The sequence below is a fragment of the Amblyomma americanum genome, chromosome 1, assembly GCF_052857255.1.
Source record: "Amblyomma americanum isolate KBUSLIRL-KWMA chromosome 1, ASM5285725v1, whole genome shotgun sequence".
Lineage (NCBI taxonomy): Eukaryota > Metazoa > Arthropoda > Arachnida > Ixodida > Ixodidae > Amblyomma > Amblyomma americanum.
The window spans coordinates 248,955,237-248,979,227 of record NC_135497.1 but is presented as its reverse complement, the minus strand read 5'-3'; the positions used below and the strand labels follow the sequence as shown (position 1 = coordinate 248,979,227).

The window sequence follows — 23,991 nt, the reverse complement described above, 5'->3', positions numbered from 1 at the left end:
TCATGTCCCAACAGAAGTCTGACCTGTGTACATGATCATGATTAGCAGAATTTAAACAAACTATGCATATACTTTTTTAATGCAATTGATCACTCCTCGTGCTTAAAGCTTCCCATCTATGCTTCCCATTTCAATACGTTTTATGCTGCCCTGAATCTTTGTGCCGTTTGATCGTTCGCGCTCAAAACCGCCGGCACGCGGCTTTGTCATTTTGTTTTTTAATGCGAGATGCGAGCAGACTTATCTCCATTGATCGTGGGCTTGTGCAAATTTGCTTCCGCAGTTTTCCAGATTGTTGTAGTTGCTTTAGGTTTTTTATCTCGAAGGTTCCTCGCCAGCTTTAAACTGAGTGCGGCTAAGAACTGCAGGCATTCTGCAGGTGCGAGTCAGCCCCTTGAACAGTTTCTTTTGGAAGCCTTTTCGTTCCTTCCTGACTGCTGAAGTGTCGTCACCGCAATGTGACAGTTTGCATCAACCTTTGAACGTTGAAAAAAAAATGTATATATGAAATTTATTACCTTAATGAGCATTAAATGAACAAAAAACAATAAGCTCGAAGCAATGCCTTCAGAAGAACATGCCTGAAGCATCGGGGGTTTTTCTGCCCGTCGTAGAGCGCGAGTCCGCCGTATGGCGGCGCTGTCAGATGACCCTTATACCAAATTAACTTATACCAAATTAACTCGATTACTGGAGCTAGAGCTAGCTAAGGTGCAAGTAAAGCTAAAAGGGAAAAGACGCAAACCCAAGAGTTGGTGGGAAGAGGAGGTCAAGAGGGCGATAGAGAAACGTCAGGAAGCGTCCAGGGAACACAGATATTCCAAGAAGAGTGGGGAACCAGAAGTTGAAGTAGACAGAAAATGGGATACCTTCATAAAGTGTAGAAGGGAAGCACCCTATTTGATTGATGAGAAAATTAGAAGAAAGGGTGCCCAATGGATGTCAAAGGTAAATAAAAAGGATAGAAAAGCAGCTCAAAAATTCTGGAAACATCTAAATGCAATGAGTAATAAGACTAGGCTAGAGCAAAGGTTTATTGTAACAGATCAGGGTATTCGAATTGAAGGGGATGAAGTGATAAAACACATAGAAACAAGGATAACAGAAAAATTTAAAGAAAGAAATGTTGCGCATAATTTATCGAAGGAGGATAGACCGGTTACAACAATAGCTTCACTTGAGCAAGGAGAGTGGGAAAGGGCAGAGAAGAAGGTTCCTAGTGGCACATCAACAGGACCAGATGGTATTCCGATTATGTTAATAAAGTAGCTAGGACCAAAATCCAAGTAAACATTAATACAGGTAGTGAATAAAATGATAGTGGATGGGAAAGTCCCTGATGAATGGCAATTAAGTAGAATGAACATGATATATAAGGAAAAGGGGGACAAAGCTGACGTAAGTGACTACCGTCCCATAACAGTGACATCTATGGTTTACAGGGTGGTGATGCAGATTATAAAGGACAGATTGCAGGCTTGGGTGGAGAACGAGGGATTGCTAGGGGAGCTACAAAATGGGTTCTGGAAACAAAGGAGGTTGGAGGACAATCTGTTTTCATTGACGCAGTGTATAGAGATTGCTGAAAAGGAACACAGGCCCCTATGGCTAGCATTTCTGAATATTAAGGGAGCCTATGACAACGTTATTCAAGAGTATCTGTGGGACATACTGTTCACATTAGATGTGGAAGATGGAGTAATTAATCTTTTAAAAGATATATATAAAGGTAACAGAGTGCTTATAAAATGGGAAAAAAATGTGTCGGGGCCTATAGACATACAGCGGGGGCTTAAGCAAGGATGTCCTCTGTCTCCTTTGTTGTTCATGTTGTACCTGCAAGGGGAGACCAAGCTAGAGAGGAGCGGACAAGGCTTCAATCTTTCTTTTTTCAAGCAAGGAAAATGGATTAAACAGTCATTACCGGGACTAATATACGCCGATGATACAGTGCTAATGGCTGAGAACAAGGAAGATTTACAGAAGTTGATAGACATATGTGGTACAGGGGGAGATAGATTAGGTTTCAAGTTTAGTAAGGAAAAATCTGCAGTCATGATATTTAATGATGAGGGCGGCGAGCATAGAATACAGGAGTTCACGCTAGAAGTAGTGGATGAGTACAAGTATCTTGGGGTGTGGATAAATAACGGTGCTGAGTATCTGACAGAGCATGAAAAATATATAATGAAAGCTAGTAGGAATGCAGCTGTCATGAAAAATAGGGCACTGTGGAATTACAATAGGCATGAAGTGGTAAGAGGGATCTGGAGAGGGGTGATGGTTCCTAGCCTGACTTTCGGTAATACGGTCCTGTGCATGAGAACAGATGTTCAAGCAAGGTTACAAATTAAACAACGTGGCGTAGGGAGGTTAGCTTTGGGAGCACATGGCAATACACCAAATCAGGGGGTACAGGATGATATGGGATGGGCGTCTTTCTAGAGCAGAGAGGCCAGCAGTAAGATAGCATTTGAGGAGCGATTGAGAAAAATGGGGGAAAAGCAGTGGGCTAGGAAAGTTTTCAGATACCTGTATATAAGGAATGTTGACACGAAATGAAGAAAGCAAACTAGAAAATTGACAGGCAAATATCTGGACAGCAGTAGGGGGCAAATCAGCAATTATCAGTTAAGAAAAAAGGTTAAAGAAACAGAGAGAGCTCTGTGGAAAAAAGGGATGCTGACTAAATCGGCACTGGGAACATACAGGATTTTTAAGCAGGAAATTGCCAAAGAATATATCTATGATAATTGTAGGGGAAGGTCTTTGTTGTTTGAGGCCAGGACGGGAGTTTTGTGGACAAAGACATACAGAGCCAGGTACCACGAGATAGACGCGTGCGTTGCGTGCAGAGAGGAGGAAACGGCTAAACACTTGATACTTTTCTGTAAAGGGCTTCACCCTACAGTGGAAAGCAGCGGAGCTGATTTATCCAAGGCATTGTGGTTTAAGGGATGAAGGGAAAGTAGATTTTAAGCGGGTAGAAGTAACCAAGCGAAGGTTATCTGACTGGTGGCTAAAACTAAGAGAAGAGTATAATTTTATAAGTCATGGCTAGGTGGCTTGAGCCACCGCCCGATTCAAAGGGTTCAGCCGTATCCATCCATTCATCCATCCTAGCAGACGACACGCAGGCAGCACAGAATTTTCTTGTGACTGCCGTTGCAGCAAAAAGTATGCCTTCTGGTGCGCTGTTTCTTATATATTCGTGTGGTGTGTTTAGTGTTACCGTTTGACAAGTGACGCGCCGATGACTGCAGTTGCTGGAGGATGTAGCGAGCGAAAATGCATTGCTGTTGTGTTCCATTTTGCATGTTCAACGAAACAAGAAGCCCGGCGTTTCGTTCAATGAAATTCGTGCCGACTTAGAACTCCGGGAAAGATGGCTCAAGGAAATTAGAGGAAAAAACTGGCAGCCAAGCACATCATCAAATTATTCTGCAGTTTGTAGCTTGCATTTCTAACCAAGGAAATGATGTGCCAGCATTGCTTGAGGCCTACCTATAGACCTACATACGGAAGTCTTGTCTAAAGAGGAGCAAAGGTTTTTCTGGTTGAGTGAGGTGAATGCAGGGTTTGTATTCCTTGATGCTTTGTGAACTCGATCTGTGAAGGTCTTCCACAGTGGAAAAGATGGTAAATCAAAATCTAACAATAACTGTACCAGACATATATGAGCTGGGGCAGCGGAAATAAAGGATAGCAAGCAGCAGAATGGAGAAAAGAAATGAGAGCTAGGTGAGGGGACCGGAAGAGAGGATAGGGGGGAGGTAATATTCACAAACTATTTACACAATAAGAAATGTGTCCAGGTTGTGCGCGTGATTAGTTCATGATATGGAGCAATAAAAACACACGCGCACGGCACTATGTTGACTACAACTGGAGTGGGGCGTCCAGTTGTTAATCGTCCAAGGTAGAACTCGCGGAGCGTTCGGTCACTGCGTGTTACTACTTGGCGGAAAACAAACGGGATGTCAAGCCCGTCTGTTTGAGGAATGCACAGATGCTCACATGTTCGCGCACTTCCCCGCGGCCACAATAGCGTCCTGAGGGAGTCTGGTAATATGCCCAGCGTCCTGTAGGCTGCAAGCATATCGCGACGAGCATCGGCGAACGCGGCGGAACAGCGTGTGTGTTCTGTTTTGATTATGTGCAGCATTTTATGCACCAGCTTTCAGTTCCTGGCGCTGCAATGCTGCGAAAAGGACTTTACGCTGCTTTGCACATGGTGCCCTCTGTGCCCGCAGTCTCCTAACGCCTTCCAAAACTTTTGCTTCTAACGCCTTCGCTTGCTTGCTCTGCACCCTAGGCCTTGGACTTTAGCTTGCTCAAAAGACTTTACGCTGCTTTGCACATGGTGCCCTCTGTGCCCGCAGTCTTCTAACGCCCTCCAAAACTTTGCCACTTTTGCCTCCAAGCCACTTTTGCCTCCAATGCCTTCGCTTGCTTGCTCTGTAGGCCTTGGACTTTAGCTTGCTCCCCCCCCCCCCCCCCCCCCCTCCTTTTCTCTCTCTCACCGTGACCTCTTCGCGAGTGCGCTTAGTGCGTGGTGGGGTCCTGGCTGCTGTCCTCTGTTATGTAAGGTGAGCCTTCGTGTTTCTTCTAGGCTACGGTTTAGTGGAAGAGCAGCTGAAGTGCATCTTTAATTTCATGAAGTGCATATTTGTTTGCGTACGGGAGCGTTTGATGTCGCACGTAGTTCCGGTCGCAGCTGATTACCTAGTAGGCACCGGTTAGAGGTCTCTTTTGATGCACGCATGAAGTCGTATGTTTTTTTTTTACTTATCAGTGAAAGGAAACCATATGGAGTCAGTCACCCTAAATATTCTTTTAAGTCTGTGTGATAACTTGTTTCGATTCCTGTCCGAAACCACCTGTGCGCGTACTAGGCCTAGCTTACGAGCTCTTGACTGCACTTGAAATATCTGCGTATGTATTGCTTGCTACCGAAGCACTTTTGGACTGAGTACTGAAATTTGTTACGCGACGTGAAGTTAATGAGCGTAACTCCGCAAGATGGGTGTTCACAACACTAACACTTGTTAGGATACTTGCAGTACTTGTCGGGTACGTTATTTTTCTGAACGCAGCTGTCATTTAGCAGGTAATATTTTGTGGATTCGGCACGCGTTTATATTTTTTGCTTGCAGAACACGGAAACATAACACATCAGCAACATGGACTTCACCGAAACTGTTCGGAAGAAGGTACAAAAAGCTCAAGAACTGATAGACGGAATAGAAACAAGTCGGCGATGTCTCCAAAAAAACTGCGAAACTGTGAGTAGCATTTGTGCGAGGTTACGTTTGTATTCGGCACCACTGTTAAACCCTTTTTATCCCGCTTGCCTATTAACGCCTGCTTTACAATTAAGAGCAAGGAAACTGGTTAACGAGCTTATTTCATGACTGCTTCATTTATAACATTTTGGGAGCACAGTAGCGCGTGACATCACACGGCATCCTAATGGCCGTGCACTAAGAGTATACAACGCACTATATTCTAGTACTTTCTATCGGCGCCTTATTGAAATGCATGTGCATCGGGCATGCGGCGAGGATACGTTTTGCGCGGAGTGCGCGAATGCCACTCCCCACCTTCTATTGGCCATGCACGGTATGCAACGTGCAGAGAGAAGCATCATATTCAGTTTTCGAACAATGTTCCTGTGCTGCTGCATGTTTATCACATAAATTTATTTTCGTTCTGGACCCTGTGTGTTCATGAAATTCACTGAATATTTTTTATAGGCAGTTTTGGCTCTTTGTGTAGACAAAAGTATCACCAAAGTTTCACCCACTTATTGGTAAGCTGTGGCCATCAGATTTCAAACATAAATAGGTGTGTGAAAATGAGCCTAGTAGCTGGTGGTACGTGCCACATTTAACGTGACAGCTGCCTTGTGGGTGTTCTATTGTCCTTTGCAGTTGTCCACATAGGTGCTACATAATTGTGGCTAAGTAGCCCCACTGACATGCTGTATATCTCCCTGCTCGCATGTGACGTGCAGCCCAAAATGTGCAAGTGGGCCAGTAGTGTAGTGAATATGATAACTTTCTGACAACAGTTCTGCTCTGGGCTATTCAATTCTCTGATAGTACTAGTTGTTTATAGAGTACCTAAGTCAAGGAGACTTTCCACTCGTCCACTTGTGCAGTATCAGGGAGCATTGTTGTTTTGGCACCGTCCGCAGCTGCCGCATTGATGTGCTTGTGGCCGCTGGTAATAACATCGCAGAGTGTTGGGTGCTGGCTGTGGCAGCTAGACCACAGCTAATCGAACATCCAGTATGTGCGTGTGACCTGCTTAACAGATCGGTCATGTCTTGTGCTGTGAATGGGGGGGCTAAAAGGAAAATTATTGGAAATTTTAAAATTGTTTTATTGTATTTTAATGCTCTTTATATGAATAAATTTTTTTCTCGTTAAGAAATTATTGCCAGATATCTGCAGTGCAAAGAAAAGTCAAGAGGTGACAAATGCACTTCGCATTTGTTGTTGGCCGCCGCGGTGGCTGAGTGCTTATGGCACTCGGCTGCTGGCCCGAAAGACGCGGGTTCGATCCCGGCCGCAGCGGTCGAATTTCGATGGAGGCGAAATTCTAGAGGCCCGTGTGCTGTGCGATGTCAGTGCACGTTAAAGAACCCCTGGTGGTCGAAATTTCCGGAGCCCTTCACTACAGCGTCTCTCATAGCCTGAGTTGCTTTGGGACGTTAAACCCCCATAAACTAAAACCATTTTTTGTTGGCTAGACAAAACCGTGTTGAACAAAAGATAATTTGTGCATGGTGAGATGAGACGAATGGCATTGGCTGCAACCTACCTTGGTCTTAGTGCCATTGTCTATGACCGCCACTTATCCTGAATTACCATGTATATACTGTGCATGCATGTCACACTGGAACAAAACTGTCCATAAATTCTCTAACTTGCAGTTTAATTGTAGGCACTGTTTAAATAATGTCGGAGAGCATGAATTGGAAATTGAGTGTTAGTGTTCTTTAGCCCAGAATATCATCGTGACAGCCTGTACAGTCAAGATCTGTGTGCATTTTGTCTTAAAACACACACACAAAAAAATGGGCTGGTGATATGGTGTATTTGCTGCTGCATTTGTGTTGTGATGATGGCATTACAAGGCAGTGCATTTCACACTAAGGGAAAATTTGCCTTCAACCTCTTTGTAGCCATCCAGCCACAGAAACTGACGTGGTTCCTTGAAAGCAATCTTCATATTGTCAGCTGAAGTTTATTGCTCTGACCTATAGCAAGCGCCAATAGCAAGGAGGAGGAGTGGCACAGATAGCCAGATATTGACAAAAGTGATCAAGTGGGAAAAGAAAAAGAATCATTCAGCTCCTGATAGCAAAGTCAACTCCTTATCCAGAAGGGCTATGGAAGGCATATAAACGCAGCGTTCATTTTAGCTGACGATGTTTGCTGCTTCAGTATTCTCACGAGTGATTTTTTTCTCTGCATCTGTGCAGCATGCTTGTGTTTTGGCATCTGGGAAATGGATGCCCAGATTCCCGGAAATTTATCTTGTCATATTGTAGTTGTGCTCTTTTAATCCTACTTTTTGACATCTGCCACTTTGACCGTGCATACATGGCCACATGAGAAAGGAATACTAGAAAAAATGACTCCTTCACCTCATGATTTGAATCGCTGGTGATTTTTCTGGTGCCACTGCGCTTTCTGTACCCATTTGATTCATGCGCTTGCACAGACTTGACAAGCGGACTGAAACTCAAAAAAACATCTGGTCCGACCATTCTACCTTTCTGAAATTATGTGAAATCCTGTGTACGTAGGGTATAATTGCGGTCTTTTTTTCTTGTGTATTGACCCTTTCAGTTACAATAGAGCGTGCCTTTTTTGTTGTGGGTAGCAAAACCTCCACTGCTGAGAATAAGATTGTCGGCAGTTATCCGGCCTGCTCTAGTCTGTGTATCTGACATAAAAAGCTTCCTTCAGCTTGTGGTCGTATGATTACTTATGCTGCTTAATTAATTATGCTGCTTAACCAATTTGAAGTGAGCTAAATCAAAAAAGAGGCTTGTTGGCCTGAAGCTCAAAGGTCCAGGAGTTGTTATCAAAAGCTAGATTCTTTCTTTTCCTGCTTGATCGCTGTTGTTGATGCCTGACTACCTGTGTCAGTTCTTGTTATTTGATGTTTCTGTACATTTGCCAAAAGGTCAGAGCAATAAAACTTTAGTTGACAGTTCAGCACCTGTGCCTTGCCTTCCTTTGTCCACCGTGTGTTTTTCTGCACTGTGTTCAATCCTCAGTCTTTGTAGCTGCAGATTATAGCCTGATCCAAGGCTCTAAGCAGGGTTTCGCAATTATCTAAACATTTTCATTTGTCTTTCAGCTCAGAGATGATGTAGACATGGCCTGCAACCAGCAGATAGCTACCATTTGCCACCGAAAGGACCAGTTATGGCGTCAGATTGACTTGCTTACTGCTGAGCAGGAGAGGCAACTCGAGTCGGACTTGGCCAGGTTGCATCAGTATCAAGGCAGCCTGCTCTCTCTGCTTCAGCTGTACACTGCGGGCACATTAAAAAATGATTGCAATGCATTCGCTTGCCTGCAGGACCTTGAACTGTGAGTATAACAGAAGATGCACACAGTATAAGCTGCTGGGGTCTGGCTCTCAGCCTGAAAGCAGCACTACAAATGCTACATCTCATTACAGGCACTCTAAATACAAATGTGGGTATGTGATGACCTTTAGCAGGTAGGGAGCATGTGACTAGAAGACGGCACCATGGTGCCAGCTGAATCTTCTGGTGAATGCCCCCCCCCAGGAATTGAGGTCATTTGCCACAGCCATGCCTTCAACACCAGCAATCATGCTGGTTTAGGAGTGTATTTGAAGAACTATAATGATTCTGTAGCTGTAATGACCAGGAAGGTAACTTTATAGTGGCCAGTTCCATTTCATGCAATTTGATTTGAGCTTTGTGATGCCTCGTGCAAACTCTTGCATTGTTAGTTGTGTGAACAGTTGTTGTAGTTGCCCACTAGGAATGAAGTTTTTTTCATTTTTCGTCGCAGCCGTGCCTCCATGATCAGTGAGAGAAATCATGCTGGCAGAGAGCAATTCATTTCTTCAAGGCACTAATACTGTTAGTTGTCAATTTCACCTTTGGGGCACTAAACATGGTAATTGCTTGTGTTTGGTATGGTAGAAGAGGATACATAAAAATTCATACTATTTGCTTACACAGTAGCCGTCATACGCAGCATCAGTTGTTTGTGTTCTCTTGTGCATTTTATATACCTATATATGCACTCTGAAGTCTAGGTGCAGTACTGTAAGCTGGAGCATGAAAGCCTGTAGCATAAAGGGCAATATATGCACAAGAAAGTTGAAGCTTCATGCACATAGTGTCTTAGCTGTAAGCTCGCTCTGTTAGCTTCTTGTTCTGTTTTATTAACCAACTAGTGAGACGGTGAACTCAGTTCACAGTATCAGGTAACATGGAAGTGAGTCTTACTAGCCTGAATTATAGCAGGTATTGTCCTGTGTGATGCTAGTTGTCCCAGTCAAGGTGCTAGACTGAGGGCTGGTGCTTCCTTCGGAAGCATCAAAAGTGTGACTGTTTTGGCTAATTTTTCACCCTTTTTCCTCATTTGCACCTGATACGTTTGGCCATAGTAGGAGGGACTGACGACATGGACCAACCCAACTGAGAGCAGAAATGAACTAGCATTTATTTAGGATTGAGATTCGGTTGCTGTGACATAGGGGGCGTTAGCTGCGGGGCCTTGTTAGGTGAGGAGACTCCGAAGAGATGGCATGACCAGAAGAGAAGCGGCGTTGCCGTTGTGCGTGCATATTATATAACACGCCCTTCTTTAATGAAAATTAAGGAAGTTGGTTATCTGAAGTTACTCCTTGTGTTTTGATAATGCGGAGGAGGCTTGCTCTTTCTTTCTGAGCTAGTTGTATGAGGTGGGTGAGGAGGTACTTGATGTGGTTGGGGAGGAAGCGCCAGGTACTCTTACTCTTGGTTCTGTTGTGGAGGGCTAGGGTCGATTATCTCATAGTCTTCCGGCAAAGTTTGCACAACAGGACATTCCACTGTTCCGAGGTCGCAGGTGGATTTGATTTCTTATGAATGTGCCACTGGTATTTGCTTTAACGGTATACTTTCAAGGCTCTGGGCCAACGGTTACTACAGTGACTTTTGTCCAGTTGCAGTTATTTTGGAGCCATGTGGGTTGACTAGGAAAGAGTAGGGGAAAATTTGTTGTGTACAGGTGGTAGCACGCTTGTGTATGATCTTGCTTGCAGGAAATTCTGACAAGGGCCAGCTGAATAGCCTTATTTCAAGGCGCTCGGTAGAGTTGGTAGGAATGTGTGAAGCTTTCTACTCATCTGAAGCTCAGCCAGTGATTTGTCTCCCGATTTTGGTGTGGAGCGATAGTTGAGAAGCACTATTGCTTGATCCTTGCCTTCACCGGTTGTTTTGGACATCATTGACTTGATGGTCTGTATTGTTCTCTTCGTTTGGCCATTGCTGTGGGGGTACAAATGAGAAGATGGCCAGTGTGTCAGTCTGTCAGTGAAGAACTTTCTAAGTCAAGGTGTATTGTTGGGCAAGTTGGTGAGACATTCTGTAGGAAAACAGCGCAAAAAACACAGGACAAGAAAGACAGGCAGACTCGAGCGCTCGAGCAGACAGCACTTCAGTCTGTGTTTTTTGTCCTGTGTTTTTTGCGCTGTTTTCCTACAGAACTTTCTAAGCTCACCGCTATTGAAAGGTGGTCCCTGACCTTAGATTATTGTCATTTTAATGCCAAACCTTTCAAAGGTTTTTTTTAATACCTGTATCAGTGAACTTGCTGTGGATGTTGCATCTGGCTGCCCTGTACGTACTTGAAAAATATATTTATTTATTTATTTCGGAATACTGCAGGTGAATGCTTGGCCCAAGCAGGAGTGAAATGTATAGTTTTTGCATAGAATTAAAAGGATAAAAACATACAGTGCTAAGGTGCTACTTGCGTTGAGGTCGAGGCTCTCTGTGAAGAAGTCGTTTATCTTGCTGCTGGTCCTGCTGGTGAGGATCTTTGACGAGCCCCATTTGCTGTCCTGAGGAGTTGCTACCTCATTAGGTTTTATTGCACATGCACAAAAAATGCCCGAATTGGCCGCAGGTGTAACAGTTGTGACCATAGGAGGGGCAGGCTTTGTCCCATGGCGCTAGCATTCATGTTGCTGCTTTGCCAGTGGGATAGAATGTGTGGGGTCATCGAATTTGCTGGTTTTGGTGAGTTCCGTCCTTTCTGCTTTTGCATCACTTGCACTTCAATCTTGGGCTCTTATAGGCCTTTTACATGCTTCTCAGAAATTCTTGCTGCTTTGGATGTTGTAATTATGTTGTCAGGTGTGAAGTCCCGTTCTTGAAAAAGTCGCTCCCTCAATGCTGTGGTTCTTATGACAACGGTGCAGTCCCTGATGACTCTTCATTTTTTTTTTTTTCGCCAAACTGGCACTTGTCTGCTTTAATGTGGAGGTATGTTACAAATTAGTCACATTGCTGGTTTTCTTTTTGCTGCATTGTGTTGAAGACAGCAAGCGCCTATATTTCATTTTTGTATGGTTTGTAAAAGGCATCTAGCTGCTTGAGGAGGTAAGCAACTTGTTCTATCGGTGCTCGGTGGTTGTGGGGGGAATGTCTGGGTGACGCGGTGGCCTTGGGGCCCGGGAACATGGTGGAGTAGGGCCTTGCAAGTGGCGGGTGGCTCAGTAGCATACTCACATGCCAGTTCATTGACACAACACAGACAATCCCAGTTGAGAATTGAAAAGAAACCAAGATTTATTCAGGATTGAGGTTTGGTGGTTGTGATGTAGGTGACGCTAGCTGTGGTGTCCTAGTTAGGTGAGGCAACGGATAGATGGCGTGACTGGAAGAGAAGTGGTGTTGCCGTTGTGCATATACGTGCCACATCCCTGAAAAACACTCTTGCATCGAAAAGCTACTCCTTTAACTACATTATGTTGTAATTATACACAAGCATGTGGAAGTGTGCAAGCACACGACATGGCAACCACATCAGTGCTGCCATTGTATGCACTCGTGCCACTTGGTGGGCATGGGCTGCTGATCACCGACAGCTTTTAGGTGTTGCATGGCCCCTGTAGTACAAAGGTCTCAACCTCATTTTGACGCATGGGCTGCATTGACAAACCTTTTATTTCCGTGAAATGGCTGCACTCTTTTCTGCTATCTTTGCTGGCTGTGAGGTCAACCTCTAAAAATTTTAATTGCTTGATGATATGAAGCTCACAGGGTCACGGAAAATATTCATAGCGTCAGAAATTAGTGCCATCCAAAACAAACAAAATCTATATGTAGAAGCACGAAAAATACATTCACGGAGGTTTGGTCACAGCCGGCAGGGTTTATTTATGGCCACTCACCACCACTCACTATACAGTGCGTACTGTGCGGCTGGTGATTCCGATATCGGCAGCACTTAATGTTTGAGGGTGCGGTCATAGCTCGCGCGTTCATATCACCATGTGGCGCGAGAGAGTGTTCAGAAATCAGAAATTCTGCACATCTGCACATGTACGCAGTGTACTCCAGCTAGAGAATTTTTGCAATTCATATCAAGCGTGATCATATCATCGAGATTCTGCTCTGTGTACATATGAACTTAAGATTATATATATTTTTTAGAAGTTTGTTTTGTAGCTATAGCTACACTACGCTAGCGTTTCGAGCCTTCAGTGTGGCCACCCCGTGGCGGCACTGTGGCCACCGTAACGGCGCCGGGGCTGGTCACGCGCCGCGCCGGTGAAACCGAGTGGAGGGGAGGGTGAATCCATGTCCAGGGACAAAGATGAAGAAGGAATGGCCAGCGAAACGGAGCGGCGAAAGACTGACTTTGCTATTCGACTGAGCGAGTTCCACTCGTCCAGCTGTAGCTATCTCGTCACTCCAGGTTTCACCGAGCTAAACCACAGCCATCTTATTTAAGCCTGAATAAACCACGTCATAAGAAGCTAATATCTGAGCAACTTCCTTAAACTTTCAAGCAACCGTCAAGTAAAACAGTGGGTTAGGCTCAGAGCACTAAAAAACGTGAAAAAAAAAAACTTGAAAATCTGAACATGCATCCTCTTGCTTATTTATATTGAGGGCAGATGAAACTGATAAGTGAATAAATTGATGGCATTGGACTTGACATTGGAGCCAAAATTGAACTACTGTCATTGGCATCCTCATCAGTGGCATGCAAAGCAAAGATGCAGAAAACGCTGTTTGTTTTAGACCGTTTTATTTTATGAATTCTGTTTTGGTTGTGATGTTCTCTGAAAACATAATCTATTGAGGAAGGCTTTGATCACTGTATCCTATGTAAGAAAGTTATTTGCATCAATATGCATGGCATATAGCCACCATAAAATGTTGCTAAACGTGTGGACTCTAAAAATGACACTCTTGTTTGTGGGGTCCTTGCGACATATTCCATTCTCCATCATTGCATGTCTCTGTGCAGGCCGAATGTGACCACGGTGCTGCCACAGTTGCACTTTTCCAAAACGGGGGAGACGGAGCTAGAGCAAGCAGCGAGGAGGTTTGGTTCTGCCAAATTGCAACATGCCTGCATGCCGGGCATGAGCTGCAAGGAACCTGCAAAAGGCTCCGACTCGAATGAATCTTGGCTCCTGTGTGACATGGTGGGTAATGCATGCAGTGTTGGAACCACTAACCCCGTCTCATTGGCATTGAACCTCCACTCTATGCTCTTGCACTGTTCTTGTGCTGTATGTTGCGGTTGTATTATTGTGACGTAGCAAGGGTGCTGTGTCTGTGGCATGCACGATGCAACATAGTTTGCCATCGTGCCACACATAATGGCGTAAAATCCGCAATGCCTGAATGAAACAGATTCGTTGTTCCCTGGATTGCCATCCTGTCAATTTAATACTAAGTATGGCCCTTGTTGGACAAAACCAAATGTTTTCCAGTATTCGCACCTCGAACAAGATGTACTGAACAGCAAATTTACGTGTGGCCAAGTGGTTCAAGATGTGGGCTTAAAACTTCAGTCACATGAGGTGTAAATTCTGCCAGTGCATGTGAACTCTTCTGTGTGAGGCACCAAAACTGCACATACTGGTGATCTTAAATGGCTTCTGGGGTTTCAGTGTGGTGTGTGCTTAATTGAAAATGGTTTGAATATGTGAACAGTGCTCAATTAGAACATGTCTTCTACTTGCTTGTTCATTTGATTACCCAAAGTCTACTTATTAGCATGTAGTCCCTGCATAGCTTTTAGCGGCTCCATCTATGGTGGGTGAGCAACATTGATATATGCACTTGCATCATGCTACTGTTCTTTTATCATTGCTTTTAAAAAATTTTTATTGGAGTGTCATGTAAATTTACATGTCACAATGTGCTAAAGGTTTATAATGGATATGCAAAGGTTTGTATGGATATGCTCCAAATCCACCTTTCTCATTTTCTTGTGCTGCCACCTGGCGTACAACGCTGGAACCTGACTGGTAGAGTACTGCTCCGGACAGAGAGGCCTCCTCCATATAGCTGAGTGCTGCGTTGTCGCTGCGGAACACATTTGGTTTTCCTTGCTTCCTTGGTTCTGTCAACGATGGCGTACCCTGGGCAGCACCTAGTTAGTACCTAGTGTATTTCTAGGGCTGGGTACGAAGCCCGAGGCGAAGCAGGCACGTATCGAGCCCTGCCGGCGATACCACACTCGCAGCTCTTCATACATATGATGTGAGCACATGCATAACGCTGCTTTCACTGGTAGCTTCTTTTTTGCTGTTCGCTCCATCGTGCGTTGAAAACAGCTCAGAGCACTCGCCCGTTTGGCCTTGTTGCTTGAAAAACGAAAAGCATCTGGAAGACGTCTGGGTGTCGCTGTGACATCCAGGGTTTTCCTGCCCATCAGTAAAAGGCTTTGACATAGAGTGCGCACATATCTTACCTCAGTACCTCATTCGTATCCACTCACCTCATCCACTCAGTCTTGATGTGCTAGACGGCTCCCCAGGGCAGCTGTGAATGTAAATCCGGGGAACAGCTTTGATGCATGTTTTGTGTCGAAGACTGTCTCTTGAAGCGCTCAGAAACCAAGAACCGAAAAAATCCGAGGACACTTACCTTTATACATTACGAATTACAGCCATTCATGACAAAAATCATCAGGTGTGTCACACTCAATGATCAGCACAAGGACTGTAGTAATGCAGACGGTGTATCAGCCAGTTCGTTTGCACTTCCAGTGTGTTTCGTGATGCCGACACCAGGGATCTGTGCATGTGTAAGTTGCATTGTGAAAAAGGCAGATGCTGGCATTTTCACGAAATGTAAAAAGCTGCAAGAAAGCCAGTGTAGTAAGACATCTTTCTGCACTGCTTTCTGATTACTTTTGCTTGTGTGAGTAATTTTTGTTAATAAGGCCCCTTATTTTCTGTGGAGTTTCGTGAATGGAGGACATTGTATCTGCAATATTTCTGTGGCAAGTCTTCGTGCAGAGTGGCCACCACGCTGCTGCTGCTTGCCTGACTGCTTCACATTTCAAGCTGCACAGTGCAGTGCCCATTTGTTCCTTTTTTCTTCCCCCTTCTCTACTCCATGCGGCTGTTTCACTGCCTTCTCTACTTTCTCAACAGCCCGCGCCGCTTTCTTAGAATCTTCTTTCTTTGCATTGTAGCAACTCTTTTTCATTAATGTGTGCTGAGCGTTTCACCTCAGTGTTAAGAAGTCTTTTTCGCGCGGCTGACAAGCCTAGTGGGTGAGCTCACTATGTGGGTATCTCAAAGAACAGTGAAAAATAAATATTAGGGGGACACTTAAGGCGCAATTATACTCCGACGTAACGTGCGCGCGGCACGGCGACGTCACATCAGCAAAATAAGACCATCTACACTCCAGCGGCGCCTGACCGCCGGCCTGTTCGGCGGCTTCCAGCGCGGTCCGACGGCTCCCGGCGCCGAATGCAGCTGACTGCATTTCGCGGCGGCCGGCGCGTCCGGCCGCCACAGGCCGATCGGACCGGTTCCTCCTTTCGTCAGGGCATGGCCGGTCTCGAGGATGGGCAGCGCTGTTTTGCGAATCCACGACAGAGGGCGTGTCAGACGTTCAGTGCATGCGCTTCTCCAGGCGCAGCGGCTGCGTTGTGTCGGAGCAGTAGGACTGTAGGCGGGCCAAATTTGCGCTTCGCGCGGTGTTGCCGACTTGACATGGCTGACCGCCACCGGCGCTCGCCCGCGCACCGAGGACGTCGGAGTAGATTGGCGCCTTTAACCTCCACCTTTAAAGGTATGGAGCAACAGCATTAATGGCTCCCTTCAGCGGTTTCACTTTGCGCCGAGTTGCTGTTCTTTGTCTTATTCACACATTTATCATTCCATCAAACTCATCCTCACTGCAGTTTAGGCACATAATGTTACTCTAATTAGTATCTCACTAATTAGCATGTCTCTAGTTCACTCCACTAATTACCACATTATTAAGCTTCAAGTTGAGCCAACACCACACATACATCACCCCCCCCCCCCTCCCCCTTTTGTACCCCAGTGAAATCAACATGCTTACGTGGCCTAGTCGGTAGTATGCCTGGCTGGTGACTAAAGGGGCATGGGTTTGAATACCGACTAAAATTTGTGCAAATTTTTCTTTACGCAAAATCGGTTACTTTACAAAGTTGAGTGATGTGAAACATGTGCTAATAAGTCCTCTTTTCAATGACTTCCATTCTAGGCATACGTGTGACATAGTTCATGGTATGTGAGTGTAGTGCAAAATGGGACAAAGGACAAAGAAAGACGCACACAACACAGGCGCTGTGTTGTGTGCATCTTTATTTGTCCCTTGTCCCGTTTTGCGCTACACTCGCATACCGTGGATCGCCGTTACAGACTCTCCCAAGTTTCGACCCTTGCGTGACATGGGTTTCTCGACACCACAACGTCCCCAGGACGACGGTGGATTTTCCGCTGAACAGAAGCCTTAATGCTGTTGCGTTAAAATTGTGCTATATTTGTAGCTTGTTTCCAGAACGTGATGTGTTTTCTGAAGCGAATGATGACTGCTGATACACAACTCCATCAAAAATGCTGAAATTCATGATTTTTCATAGAATTGCAGGAAATTAGGGGCCTTATTGAAGGACTTTTAGACACCAAATTTTTACTTGCATGTTTTCCTGTTTCAAATGATGCGTTAGATGGATCACCCTGTTATATTTGCCTACGACTGCTGAATAATTTATAATTGAATTTCTTGATGCTGTTTCATTTTTGGTTTTGTCATTCGAATGATGACTGCGACATGTAGTTGGTCTTTAGGTCAGGTGAGACAGGAAATATTACTGCTGATTTGTCATTTATCATTCCAGCTCTTGAAGCAGGTTGGTGTAAGTGTGGCAGTGAATTAAAACTACGTATCAGCATTTATATTGCAGTTTTTTTCCATGCCTCACATGACCTAAAGTCCCAGCAACACGTCACAGCCATTGTTCGGTTGATGAAACCAAAACAGCATGAGAAGAAATTCATTTATAAATTATTTAGCTGTTGTAAGCGAATACCATACGGTGCTATAAGTATTCTAATGCCTAATGCATTGTTTGAAAGAAGAAAATATGCAACTAAAATTAGGTGTTTAATCCTTTAATATTTACTCATTGAAGGAGAATGCAGAATAAAACCACATGGATTTTTTAATGGTTTCGGAAAAGCACTAGCTCAGACATAGCAGCTGATGTTCATTCTGATCCTGCAAGTTTTCAGAAATATGAAATGTGAAGTCTAAGTGTAGAATTGATATGTGCAGCTGTTTCAAAGCATGTGACTGGCTTTTTTTTGCAGGACAACTGCAGTGGTGAAGATGAAGTGGTGGCTGCTTCCCTACCGAAGTCCCTGTCGGCAACATCCAGCTCGATTGAAGCCGTGTCTCTGGATGAAGAGGATACACCTGGCACATTTAGCAAGCTGGTGCGTAAATTTCTTTGGTATTAATGTATGTCAAAAGAGCGCTGTCGTCATGTTGAGTACAAAATCAATTACAGTAGAATCTCGTTACAACGAACTTCACGGGACCGCCAAATTTAAATCGTTATTTTGAAATATCGTAGTACTGAAAAACCATTATTTTCATGTCAGTAATGCATCACAAGAACTAAAATTACGTACCGTTGCAGCAGATTTAAGTGTTGGTAAGTAAATAATAAACGATAACGCTGGGCACAGTTTAACTACAATTTATTGCTTGAAGAAGTCTGTTATCTTCTTCTGGCGAGTAGGCGACAAGCGCTGCAGGACGAACGCCTCCACATCCTCGACCTTCCTGTGCATGTCATCGGGGACATCTTTGCAGCGCCCGAGGAATGATCGGGTCTTCTCTTGAAAGACTAGGACATCCGAGCCAGAAACAATCTCTTCCTCTTCGTGCGCTGATCCAGTGTCGGCATCGTCTTCGTCGCTACTACATTCTTCTTGCTCACGCACTTGATTCACGATGTCTTCGGTGGTGAGCTCCGCGGATGTAGCCGCCGCGCTGTCGCTGGCCACATAATTCGAAATTCGCTGTCCACGGTAGTTACCCAGCCGCAGACATTTTCTTGAGGGAGCCAGCTGCGACTCTCGATGTAGTTTTATGATCTTGTCCCGATCTTTGAGCATCGTTGCCATTGTTGACGGTGTAATGTCAAGCTCCCAGCACAAGTCCGCTTGCTTTTTTCCAGCAGCTGCGACAGAATGTCGCTTTTTCTTTAAGTGAAAACTGGCTTCGCTTCTTTTTAACGCGGGGGCAAGGAGAACTCATTGTCAGCAAAGCTAATGCACAACACAATCACAGCGCCGATAACTTTGCAGATCCTAACGTTCGCTGTCGACGTGGTGACACTGCGCTGAATAGGCTTAAGACTACTGCGCAGTATGTGACCACACGCTGGATGGATGAATGGCCTTACCCATTGTATCGGGCGGCAGCTTGCGCCGCCTAGCCTATATTCATTCAACGTGACACTCGCGTGATGGCGATACCGCTGGGGCTGTATCCGTTGCAACGAGTTCCCCAGCGCGTAGCTGATGCTTCGGATGATGATGACAGGCGTCAGCTTCAGAGATTTGGTACGGAACTTCGACGGAACTTCGTAATAACGAAGCGTCTTGCGACGAATGCGAGATTAAATTACATACGTTATTCTGAAATATTCGATAATTTTAAATTCGTAGTACTGAAAGTTTTTTACATTGAAAGTATAGGCATTTTGGCGGGGATTTAAAAAAAATTTATAAATCTGAAAATTTCGTTAATCTGATGTTCGTAGTAACGAGATTTTACTGTAATAGCTGCTCCCAGAGGGTTTTGGCCATTTTGAGCTGATGTTTGCATCCTTTATATCTATGTGCTCTTGTTTTTTTTTTGTTACGGTAAATTGTTTTTGAAGTACTCAGTAAAAGACTTTTTAAATGGTAAAAACAGCAAACTGAAATGATATGCATCTGAAGACTGCTCTACGTGACGTGACAGTCACACCAATAACATTTCTGGTAGAACACTGGTGTATGCATTGAGTTGCTAAATAGCAACTGCTTTCTCTTTCTTTTTATGAAACATCTGATATACCATATACCACCACGTATAGGTTGACCTACCGTATTTACATGATTGTAAGTCGACCTATTTTTTTAATTTTGAAAATCCGAAGCGGGGGGTCAGCTTACAATCGAAACGAAAACACCGTACTATAAGTAAAGGCGAGACAAACGAGATGTCAGGCATGCTACAGCGTGGTTGCATTTTTGCTGCGTGGCTCTGTAGCATCGCTCTTGGTGCTGGCCTTGAGCACCTGCTATGTCATTGCGCAGAACTGGCATCCCCTCCCCCCGCGTGCGCGGGCGGCGGCCCATGGCGGCTATCGATAAGCAGCAAACTGGCACCCCACACGTGGCTGCTGATTGCGGTTGCTGATAAGCGGCGGCAGCCCAATAACGCAATCGTGTTCTGCGGCAAGCTCAAGCGTCCAACAAGTTTTCTTTTTTACTTTCAAATGCGTGCTCAGCGCTCAAGGGAGCGTTGATAGTTGATGGAAGGGCCACTGTTCCAATCGAGGCGGCACCCCCACTCGGAATGGTAGTCGTGCCGGGGAGTGTCGCTAGCTGATGGAAGAGCCGATGCCATTCACACGTAGTTTCTTTGGCTCTGGTGCATTTTGACTACTGCTGGCCATCATTTGTGCTCCAGGTCCGGCAAGTGACTGCCGCTCGTTCATGGCTACATTCAAGATGGCTGCCATTTTTTATGCCGAAGAAACAAACAGCTGCGTGAATTTCAGCTGCGAATTTTCAGCTGTTCCACGTGATGTCATGATGGTTGTTTGCGAAGTGCGGGATTTCGCTGGACCATGACGTTAGAACAACATGCTGTGGGAACGCAGCAGCGCTGGTGCAGGACGATGGCGCAAGTGTGGACGAATAGTCCAGTGACTAATACATTTTCGTTTTGGAATGTGCCCACGGGCACGCCCGCGCGTGGCAGCCGATAGCGGCTGGCGATAAACGGCGGCCGCTGGGTAATGCTACCGCGTTCAACTATTCAAGGCCAAGCTTAAACAACCTCGGAAGTTTTTTTTATTTTTCGGAAATGTGATTTAGGGGAGTCGACTTACATTCGAGTCGACTTACAATAGTGTAAATACGGTATATGCAGAGCTGACCTGTTGCGGGCATTGAGGTAGTTTAGGTTGAGCCACGGGTAGCGCCAGCCTAGTGGCGGCACTTGTTAATGGCAGGATGCAGGGAGCTTCATGGGTCAGAAAAGTAGGATCAACTTAAATGCAACAGTGAAGCAACTTATTGGCCGAAAACAAGCCTTAAGTTTTGTTCAAGTGTAGTGCAGTTGTCTATGGGCAGGTAATGTTTGTGACACAGCAAACACAAGGTTATTTGCAGAAGTCTTCATAGTTGAGGAATCTGGATTTTCACCACCTGAGATTATTTAAAGAGCATGCAGTGATGTCACTTAGCATGCAGGCATTTTTGTATTGCACTGTCACTGAAATGTAGCTGCTACAGACGAGATTTGACTCTGAAACCTCATGCTCAGCTACTGTGCCACTGCAGTGGGTGGTTGGGACTTTTTGACATAGTGTAATTCAAGGAAAAGATGAATAGTTTTATTTCAATGTACTCATACCTTTGCTTAAATTAAAACATTTTGCTTTGATGTTTACAGGCTGCAGATCACCCTAAAAGTTCTCACATAACAGACGTTCAGCAAGACCAGTCACCATGGCTCCTGGCAAGCAGTGGATATGTTGGGAACAGTGAAATTTTCAAGCTGACTAGAGCACTGAGTGAAATTAGCACTACAGACACTAAAAACCATGAAGAGGTTGACAAGGCAAACTGGCTGCTCTTGCCAAGGGATTCTGTTGCCTGCAGGAATGATTCACTGATAAGCATGACATCAGATAACTCTGAGTGGCTGCTTTCTGGTAAAGCCAGCCCCATGCTGACTACCAGGTCATACACAATGAAGATCAGAGACATGTTTAAGCCATACTTTGACCATGGAAATAACAGCATCTGGGTGGCTTGCGGGAGAAATATGCCATGAAATAATTTTATACATTATAGACACTGGCTATGTGAAAATAAACAAGATCTATGCTCATTTTAGTGTGTGCTTTCTTTTTGTTACATTTAACATCTGCCTATTGAATAAGATAAGCTTTACTTCCGTATGGCCATGGAGCCTTTGGAGTTATTTTTTTCCGATATGACCTTTGCTCAAGATTTTTAGGGTTGAGCGTGATGGCCTTAACAAATTTGCATATATCCCAGTTTTGCTATGAAAATAAAAAGGCCGCAGCCTAGAAGATTGACTGAATGCAGTTGTTGCGTGTGACATGAAACAAAACTCCTCTGTAAGCATTTGTGCACTGGTAATGTACTAAAGCAGGGGTTCTCAAACTGGCTTCCCCAGAACCCCAGTGTTCTTTGGAGTGCTTTTTGGGGTTCCCGGGCACCTAAATTTACGAATGTCTCAATTCCCACCTTCCTCTTACCCACTTCATATTGGGACATACCACATTGCAATTGTCCATTGCAGATTGTATCTGAACCATTCATAATTAATTGAATTTGGGCATTTCTTGAGGTGCCGTGTGTCTGCATGCTCCTTATTGCATATGTGTCAGGCTGAAAGCCAAGATGAGCAGGGTTCCTCAGCACCTTTTTGAAAGCCATTGGGGTTCCCCCGAGGCTAAAAAGATTGAAAACTCGTGTACTAAATTTCAGTAAAACCTCGATAATTCAAGCTCAGTTAAATCGAAATCCCAGGTAATTTGAAGGATTTCTGTGGTCCCATGATTTGTAATTTAATTTAAATTTCTACTTGTATGACTAATACTTTGTCTATTTTTTTTTTGGGGGGGGGGGGGGGGGCAATCAGGACGATGAGTTGGAGGTGGCGTTTACTTTTACACTGCAATACACAGTAACTGCAAATTTCACCCAGGAAAAGTGTGTTCCCTCAATGAAATTTTTTGCTTGGGTCCTTTTTTGCTGTGCTTCGGTCATTCAAATATTTCCTGCAGTCGCAATGATTTTGAATTAATGAGGTTTTACTGCATATGTAATGCTTTAATCCATTTGTAACTTCAGCTTGCAAATGCGGCTAAAACCTGTGTTGCACCTGGGTGACTACTCAGTTCTGAAAATTATTGTCAGTGGTGAAAATCTTGTGCCAGTTAGGCCAAACTGCGGTAGCATATTTAACCTAATACACGTTGCAGCATGTGGTAGTTTTCTGATCATACTGCACATCATTGCACTTCGAACAACCGAGAGGAGCCTTGGCCAACGCCAGTCAGTGGGAGCTGCTGCTTGACTTAAAGGACATGGTTCACCAATTTATTCATTCTGTATTCGGTGTTTTGTGTAGCACGTCGCATGAGGAAACCAACTGCATATTGTTGGGAGTTGCGTGGAGCAAGTTTGAGTATCTTTTATGCCATGCCCCATCATTAACAGCACATTAATTATCCAGTTTTAATCACTTATGGCAGAGCACTGAATTATTTTAAAAGTTTAAGGTCTTGTTGGGAACAGTCCGTTTGATTAGGGCAAGTTACCCTTGTCTTAATTCTTCTCGGCTGTAAAGAAAACCCACAAATTATGTAAAAGGCCATTTCTCAATTTTGTGCTTGGATTGCAACATTCTCCGTGCAGGTCTTAGCGAAGCCCTCATGCTGATTATGAGCAAGCAGCAAGCTGCCTCTTGCAGTGTTGGCCTGAGGGTCCGTATCGGTTGCTTTGTACCAAAGATGGAAAGTGCGTGCAGCCTGATTTGATTTGCCTACTGCTGCATACTGTATTTACCTGATTTTAATGTATTAACATGCACAGGCCGCCGCGGCGGCTGAGTGGTTATGGCGCTCGGCTGCTGGCTCGAAAGACACGGGTTCGATCCCGGCTGCGGCGGTCGAATTTCGATGGAGGCGAAATTCTAGAGGCCCGTGTACTGTGCGATGTCAGTGCACATAAAGAACCCCAGGTGGTCGAAATTCCCGGAGCCCTTCACTACGGCGTCTCATAGCCTGAGTCACTTTGGGACATTAAACCCCCATAAACCAAACCTATTAACATGCACAGTGAAGTATTTAGGCTTAACGTCTCCAACAAAGTGCTAATTTGCTTTCTTGTGATTACAGCAACGCTGGGGCTCTTGCATAGTTTTGGCTAACCAGATTTTACCAGATTGTAACATGCATGCTGTTTGAAGGCTCAATTCTGGTGTAAAAAGGTTGCACATTGCAGTCTGGTAAATACGCTATGTCCGGCCATAGTGTTCATTCAGTGTTCAGCATAAACATTCAGCTGAAGTGATGCCTAGCGCGTGCTCAGTACAGCTTGGCTGCTCTAGACTCTCCAAATTAGGAATTCATTGAATCATACATGTGTCAGTCGTCATTT

General features: G+C 44.7%; 1 protein-coding gene across 1 annotated transcript; it reads left to right on the top strand.

The window, feature by feature from the left end:
- The first annotated feature begins 4,093 nt into the window (after window positions 1–4,093).
- LOC144114894 (uncharacterized) lies at window positions 4,094–21,688 on the top strand. Its single transcript, XM_077648908.1, has 6 exons — window positions 4,094–4,589; window positions 5,157–5,285; window positions 8,380–8,615; window positions 13,533–13,713; window positions 17,878–18,003; window positions 21,248–21,688. Exons 2-6 carry the CDS (start codon window positions 5,184–5,186, stop codon window positions 21,629–21,631), a joined length of 1,029 nt encoding a protein of 342 aa, XP_077505034.1. The 5' UTR covers window positions 4,094–4,589; window positions 5,157–5,183; the 3' UTR covers window positions 21,632–21,688.
- Window positions 21,689–23,991: the final 2,303 nt, after the last annotated feature.

Bases quoted from the DNA above. Each gene is read 5' to 3' on its own strand.
- LOC144114894 (XM_077648908.1), top strand. From the start codon at position 5,184: ATGGACTTCACCGAAACTGTTCGGAAGAAGGTACAAAAAGCTCAAGAA. The intron at 5,286-8,379 runs GTGAGTAGCATT...TTTGTCTTTCAG, and splicing joins TCCAAAAAAACTGCGAAACT to CTCAGAGATGATGTAGACAT. The intron at 13,714-17,877 runs GTGGGTAATGCA...TTTTTTTTGCAG, and splicing joins CTTGGCTCCTGTGTGACATG to GACAACTGCAGTGGTGAAGA.